General features: G+C 43.8%; 1 protein-coding gene across 1 annotated transcript in view; it reads left to right on the top strand.

Moving 5' to 3' along the window:
• Positions 1-3,331, top strand: part of NMS (neuromedin S) — a gene marked incomplete at its 5' end in the record, with an annotated part of 53,723 nt that extends 50,392 nt beyond the window's left edge. The window contains 4 exons of the mRNA XM_082743006.1: positions 444-562; positions 1,154-1,195; positions 2,263-2,312; positions 3,180-3,331. Coding sequence (XP_082599132.1) covers positions 444-562; positions 1,154-1,195; positions 2,263-2,312; positions 3,180-3,208 — 240 coding nt within the window. The 3' untranslated portion in view covers positions 3,209-3,331. The remainder of the gene's footprint in view (positions 1-443; positions 563-1,153; positions 1,196-2,262; positions 2,313-3,179) is intronic.
• Positions 3,332-7,874: the final 4,543 nt, after the last annotated feature.

Consider the following 7,874-nt stretch of genomic DNA (forward strand, 5'->3'; position numbering starts at 1 on the left):
GAAGGAAGGAAGGAAGAAAAGAGTATTTCTTAGAAAAAGAACATTTCTTCCAAATGCTGAAACTCATCCCAGTTTGCCCAGAACATTCCTAGTTTTAGCTCTGAAAATCCCCAGACCCCCCAAGGAAACTGCTCAGTTCCTGGAAAATAGGTTGGTCATTTTAAGCACCAGCAGCAGTGTGTCTTGTCTGATCCAGCTGCTGCCTGCAGCCTTCCAGATTGAGTCTGATCCGTTGTTAGGAAGCTGCCAGGACATACCTCTGTACTGGGGCATCAATCTCAAGTTGACACTGTTGGGAAGAGCAAGCCAATGTGTCCATTGTCCTGGACACAAATGGTACCTCAATCAAGAGAACATGCCTGTCTTCCAGAACAGGCAATTATAATTGGCTACATGGTTAGCCCTTCCCTAACTGCTTTTTTGCATCCGATTTCTGGTACCAGGAGGCACGGGGTCACAGCCAACTGACAGTAAGCCTGGGGGATGCGGTTCCTGTTACATTAACCTGTGCCTCATTCACTCACAGGATTCAGGGACTGCTGCAGTGGATTTCACCAAGAAGGTATGGAAGACCTATGGAGAACCTAACTCCAACTCTTGCAAATCTGCAAGAGAAGTGCTTGGAGCTGGGTAATCTTGTCACCCCTTTAGGAAAGAGCTGGTATCACAGTATGCCCCCTGAAAATCTTCTCTGAGTCTCAGCGTTTACTTGCAGGTTTTCCTGAGCTTTGCTGAGGCAGTGAGGACTCACTGGGCAATGCTTCTGGCTGTTGATATTTCATCTCCAGCCTTGCAGATGAGTCACCTGGACCCATCTGTTCCTTAGGATTTGCTTTATGTGACTCAGGGGCCCACATGGCCGTTGTACAAACTTGGGGAAAGGTACTGCAAGTGTGTAAGCCCCGTCTACCAGCAATTGACTCTCCAAGTTGACCATGAGTCATCCGTACCTCAGGACGTTTTTATAAAATCCAGATGGCTGGGCCCCAACTCCAGGTAGTCAGTAGAGATCTGAGAATTTGCATTTTTAACCAAGTCTCAGGTGTCGCTGATGCTTTTGGTTGGGGACCACAGTTTGAAACCTGCGGTCATGACATCTTCAGAAGACTTGAGCACAAAGTGGTTGTATAATGGTTTGATTTTTATGTTGCAGGATCACACTGCCACCCGGGGACGACCATTTTTCCTTTTCAGGGTATAGTATTCCTTTTTCTCTGTTTTTAACTCCAATTCCCTTCTGGCATGCAATTATGGATTCCTCCAGAATGAGCACAGCCCAGCACCCCACGGCAAGCTGGTGAATGATTATGGGGACTTTCTCATCCTTTCCTTAGGGGTGACTTTCAAAGTCTCCTCCTAGAAACTTGATGTTTATAGAAGAAAGGGTTCAGAAGGACATAGGCTGAGAGAACTAGAGCTCTGTGAGCATGACTGGGTGACAGGAATGCTGCTGATGGACAGACATGGGGGCCAACCAGAATTGGCGTCTGTGTCCCTGAGCGTGAAGGTCCAAGATACCCTCAAATAGTATAGGCACCACCCTCTCCTCCTTCCTTTGGATCCTCAAGCAAAGGTCAAAGAATCAGAAACTGTCTTAGTTTGTGATCTGCCACTCACTAGCTATGCTTTATCCCCTAAGAGCCTTAAGGGTTTGCATCTAAAAAATCAGACTATGAATTAGATGGACTCCTGCCTTTCAAACTGTATTCTGCAGGTCACTGGTGCTAAGAGATTACTCTGCAAAGATCAGACAAGTTTGTGAAACAGTGCACCCAACACTCTTGGAGATTCACAGTATACACCAGCATGTGTAAGAAAGCTGTGAGAAACATAGTTCCTTCCATGTCTGATCATGGAAGTTCTTCCACCTCCTCGCCTCCTGTGTGACCTATTAGTGGTTGTTCTCTAGAAAGTACTTTGAGAAACAGTGGGTCTCCACGATGTCTTCAGGGTGAGAAGTCCTGTAATAAACGGTTTGAAGACCATAGTGCCACATAAACAGAGGCTGGGGGGTGGAGGGGTGGGGGAGGGGACAGTGTCAGGGCTGGAGGAGCAGCAAGGGTCCTGGTTTTCTGCCACAGGGGACCTACATACTACCCCTGGGCGAGGGCTTCCCAGGTGAACTCCCAAGGACGCTGCTGACATCCCAGCTGGGAGAACAAGATCTTAGGGCCCAGTTGAGGAAGGATCTGAAACCCAGAAGCAGGTTCCAGGCAGTTTTTTCTCAGTATTTGTAAGTTGCTCCTTTTTTTTCCTCCCCAGCCAAGGAACGGAAGAAACACTGAAGATAACACCCAGTAGGACAGTCCGAGGTCAGTGCCGTTGGAACTGTTCTCCAAGGAAACGTGTCTGACCGAGGGGGAGGGAGAGGCAGGGGCAGTTCAAAAGGGGGAGGGCCACGTGGAATGTCAGAAGCCCTCCATACCCTCCCTTTCCTGCTCCACACCACAGAGACCCCCACCGCAGTCTGGTAGAAGCTGTCCCGAGCACACCAAAGCAGCCTTTGCCTGCTTGCTGGCTCTTTGCAGGGGTCTCCAGCAAGAGCTATGAGGGAGTAAGAGCCCCATGTGGCCCAGCTGATCCTCAGGACGTCTCACCTGACCCTTCTGATGAGGGAAAAGCACACCCCCTCCTGGGTAGGCTTGGCAGGGGAGGGGCAATACCTTAGAGTGGGAACATATCTGAGGCAAGGCTACTCCCTCCATTCAAAAGTGTTCTGAGACCCAGAGTTTAAATCTGCGGGGATTCTTGGTCTTCAGGCCTATGGAGGTGAAGTCCATGTACAAGGACAGCTCTGGGCCTCCACTCCCTCTCATGATGGTGTGGTTCCAGGGACATGAGGTGGCTTTCCTTCGGAGGTGTCACTGCCTCCCTCCTGGAGCCTGATCCTAACCAGCCAGGGCCTGGGCAGGCCAGGGTACCTGAGAAACCTGTCCAGATGCTGGGAGACAGAGCTCCACAGCTGAAAGCTGGGGAAGAGGTTCTCTGAGGCCATAGCACTCAGCCTAAATGGCCCAATTAGATACTGCAAAAATAAATAAGTACCGATTTGGGGCATTTATGACTTGTCAGACTGAGGCATAATTTTAAAATATGTTGTACAATAACATGCCCACAGGCCTTTTCTTGATTCTGATAATGATTTGATCTAAGCACTGCATTTTTCTCTTCTCTTTCAGAATTCAGTGGCAAAGAGAAACTGGATTAGATAAAGAAATTGGGCGATTATTTTGAACACATGTCAACTTTCTGTGAGAGATAAAAGATAATTCTCTTGCTCTTTATTCACTAGAATATTCAGTTGTATAAAAAATAAAGTAGCAGGACACAATATTTTCATTTCTTGTTGGGAAGTCTTGTGGGAGGGAGAATATATATTTAATATATATATTGATTAAATGTGCTGTGTTGCATTGTTTTACAATGCCCCAGATATCTTGCTGTTATTGAGAATTGAGAGCCCAGGCTAGGGAGAGACTGGCAGGCTTCATGTTCTGATTCTTTCACCTTTTAGCTGGGGGACTGTGGTCTGGTCACTTCCCATCCCTGTGGCTCATTCTCCTCCACGGTAAAATAGAGTTGATAAAAATAGTACCTTCCCTTAATTTTTGTGATGATGGAGAAGACCATCTATGAAAGGCCTTAGCAGGGTTGTACACAGTGACTGCTCCATAAGCATTGGCTGTAATGACACTTCAAAGATGATTTTTATGACACAAATTGTACCAGAGCGACTTACCCTAATGACAGCTGCTTCTAGTTTGCTGACCAGGGACTTGAGGTTACAGTACCAAGTTAACATATAACAGTTACAGACCCCCTAGGAAACAGGGCAGCTTGGGCCACCTGGCGCATCCTAGGGCCTAGAAGCACAGACCGCCTTGACTCAACCTCACACTTCCATAATGGTGTGAGCAGAGCACAGCCCTGGTGTGCAGCACTCCAGCATAAGTCTGCAGGAGCAATCTCGATCTTTTGAAGTGGCCAAGGATGGCCAAACCAAACCAAGCCCCAGGATCCTCTTCACTCAATCAGTTATAATTGATTCCACCCCAGTGGAGGATCATACACTTGGCACAGGCCTGCCATGGGCCAGCCTGGAAGATGATGGTTATGGGGGTGAGGGGTGGGCAAAGAGGGCCACAGCTTCTAAGGAACACTGTTTGAGTTAAAATTCTTCTCTGCCAAGCCAGACTCCCATGATGGGAGATGGAGACAGTCTCTGCAATCTCAGTCATCACCTCATTCCTTTCCCCCACAGTAGTGACTGGTAACACTCCACCAGTGCCACTAAGTCCAGAGAAGAAAGCAGACTGTGATTTAAGCTTCAGCTTCCACACAGTGAAAACTGTTCTCCCTGTGTACAGGGCTGGGCTATTTTCAGCCTGGTATCCTATGAAAAGGAAACTTATGATATCAGTCTATCCAGGTGTCCCATCAAATAAGACTGAGTTCTAGGCCCAATGTTGGTCTCTAGAGGGAGAATGCCTGCCATCTAAGCCCTGATGGTCACTTTATAGGGAGAGGCCATGCCTCAGCCCACTGCCCAGGCTCCTGAGAGCCTCAGGAAGACCAGGGGTCTGAGGCTAGCCAGAAAAGAATTTGAAAGGAACTCCCAGGACCTTGGAGTGGGCAGAGGCCTCACTGATCATTCAGTCCCACCTTCTTGTGAGCTGCGAAGGAAAACAGCCCAGAGAGGCCAAGTGACTTATTCATGGCTACAAGGCTACTGTCAAGCATGTCCAGAACAAAGTTCACATTTTTCAACTAAAGACTAATTTCTGGGGCACCTGGGTGGCTCAGTTTGTTAAGTGTCCTCCTTTGGCTCAGGTCATAATCCCAGAGTCCTGAGGTCAAGCCCCACATCTCCTTTTGCCCTTCCCCCTACTTGTGCTCTCTTGTTCTCTCTCTTTCTCAGATAAATAAAATATATTAAAAAAAATAAAGCCTAATTGCTTTCTTCACTCTGACTTTACTGTCTCATATTAGTTTTCTAGGACCTCCATAACAAAGTTTTTCAAGCTTATTGACTTCAAGCAACAGAAATGTATTCCCTTATAGGAATACATTCCTATAAGGAATGCCAAAAGTCCAACATTAAGTGGATCATTAGGGCCATGTTCCCTCTGAAGACCTTAGTGGAGAATCCTTTCTCAACTTTTCTAGCCTCTGGTGGCTCCAGATGTTCCTCTTGGTTGTGCAGTTTAACTCTAATCACTACCTCTGTCATTGTGTGCCCTATCGGCCTTGTCTTCTCCCTTTCTTTTCTCTTACACAAATACTCTTTAAACGCTGATAATGACACACAATTTGTTACTTTTTTCTCCAGTCACACTTATATTAGTTCTTTTCACTGTAATCTATAGGTCTTCCATATTATTCTATGAGTCTGGTATGCATTTTGGGTATTTTCTTCTGATCTATCTTCCAGTTCACTTAATCTCTGTTCAGCTGTGTCTCTTATATTATTAAAGCCAGCAGCTGAGTTCTTAATTTTGGTTATTATATTTTTCAGTTCTAGAATTTATATTTGCTAATTTCAGTATTTTCCAGCTTTCTGATGAGATTCTCATCTTGTCACTTTTCTCCTTTAACGTAGTAAGAATAGATTTTTTTTAGACCTTTCTCTTGAATAAATTGTCTAGGTTCCCTTTATGTCTATTTCTCTGTTCACTATTATCTCAATTTTGACTGTTATTCACCCTTACTCTTTTTTTAAATACTTTTTTTTATTATGTTATGTTAGTCACCATATAGTACATCATTCATTTTTGATGTAGTGTTCCATGATTCACTGTTTGCATATAACACCCAGTGCCCCATACAGTATGTGCCCTCCTTAATACTCATCACTGGGCTCAGCCATCCCACATGGCTTCTCTCCCCTCTAAAACCCTCAGTTTGATTTCTGGAGTCCATAATCTCTCATGGTTCATCTCTACCTCTGATCAGACCCCCTTCATTTTTTCCCTTCCTTCTCCTAATGTTCTCCATACTATTCCTTATGTTCCACAAATAAGTGAAACCATATGATAATTGTCTTTGTCTGTTTGACATATTTCACTCAGCATAATCTCCTCCAGTCCCATCTATGTTGGTGAAAAAGTTGGGTATTCATTCTTTCTGATGGCTTGGTAATATTCCCTTGCATATATGGACCACATCTTCTTTATCCGCTCATCTGTTGAAGGGCATCTTGACTCCTTTCACAGTTTGGCTATTGTGGACATTGCTACCATGAACATTGGGGTGCATGTGGACCTTTTTTTCACTACATCTATAGAGTTCTTTGGGGCCCTGATGAAATTGCTGAAAGTTTGTCATGGGCTCCTCCATTGCGCAGCCTTGACTCCAATGATTACAAACATTGCTGTCCAGTTTTTCAGTTTCATAGCTGCCTTCCTGAAGCCTTCAGATATTCATATAAGAAATACACTAGCCCCAGTGTTTATTTTACCCTTCTGGATTTACATCTTAATCAGCTCTTGGGCCTGTAAGTCTTATCCTTCCTGATACCTATTTAACAGAGAAAGTCTTCAAAGTCCACAAGGACACAGATATGAGTGATCACATGATTTCTTAGAGCAAAAGAGTTGGAAAGAACCCAGATGTCCACTAATAAGAGAAGAAAGAAATATTATAATTTTCATATAAGTGACATTTATATAGCAACAAAGATGAATGAACCACTTGCATAAAGTTAGAAGAATTTTAAAAATCATGATGTTGAATGAAACAAGTGAGATGTTTTTTACAGCAAGACAGCATTTATGTAAGTTGAATACTGTGGTGAGAACAAATAACAAATTTAGGAGATGAGTAATTCCTGAGGGTAGGAAGACTGACACAAACCAGGAAAGCCACAGTGGGGCTTCAACTGTATTGATAATCTTTCTGTTGGGTATTAATTATTTAAAAAGTAGTAATTTATAAATAAATTTATGTGGAAGCATGGAGAAGGAAGAAATTTTTTGTGTCCAGGAAAATCAAGGAGAGAGTTGGTTCTTGAGGCATCTGTAGGATTTCTCTAGATGGCAATGGAAAAGAACATCCCTGAGAGAAAGAATAACAGACATAGGTGGGAAAGTGCATGTTTAAGGGACTGGGGTGAGATGAGATTTCAACACCTGGGAGATCAGGCTATGGCCCATGTTGAGGAGCTATGACAAGCCATAGCTGAATTATATGGACAGTGTGCATGGCCTGGCAGCCAGACTGCCTGGGTTCAAATTCTACCTCTGATTCTATTTGTGTAGCCATGGCTAATTACCTCACCATTCTGTGCCTCAGTTTCCTTACCATTAATGTGAGCACAAAAATAGAACCTATCCTGTATGGTGGTTCTGAGTATTAACAGAGTAAATACATGTAAAGAATTTAGAACACTGCCTGATATATCATAGGTATTCTGTTGTTACTTATTATTTATCTTCATGGTTACTATTATAGCACAAGCAAAGGAGACCGTACGAGGCCTGTTGTCAGGGAAGTCATCCTCACTGGGCTCTAAAATTTTTCTCTCTCTCCTACATCAGATTAGTTATTAGGCTTTATGTACCCTATAGATTTCTCCTTTCTGAATTAGAAAAAAAAATAGAGTAACTGAAACTGGGCTAGGGGCTCAGTTCTATCATTAGCTACACCCTGTGTATTATATCTTCTTAACATCTTGGATAACTTACTTAACTCCTCAGAACATTAGCTTATTCAGCTGTAAAATGGGACAAATGATAGACTCTATTATATAATAGTGCTGTTATGCTTAAACATAGGAATGAATGTAAGGTCTTAGTAAGTGTGGTGCATGCACAACTTACAAACATGTATCTACATGCTAATGTTATATCATAGATGCTGTGCAGTACATTTCCATT

Source organism: Mustela nivalis, assembly GCF_964662115.1.
Source record: "Mustela nivalis genome assembly, chromosome: 8".
Taxonomy (NCBI): Eukaryota; Metazoa; Chordata; class Mammalia; order Carnivora; family Mustelidae; genus Mustela; species Mustela nivalis.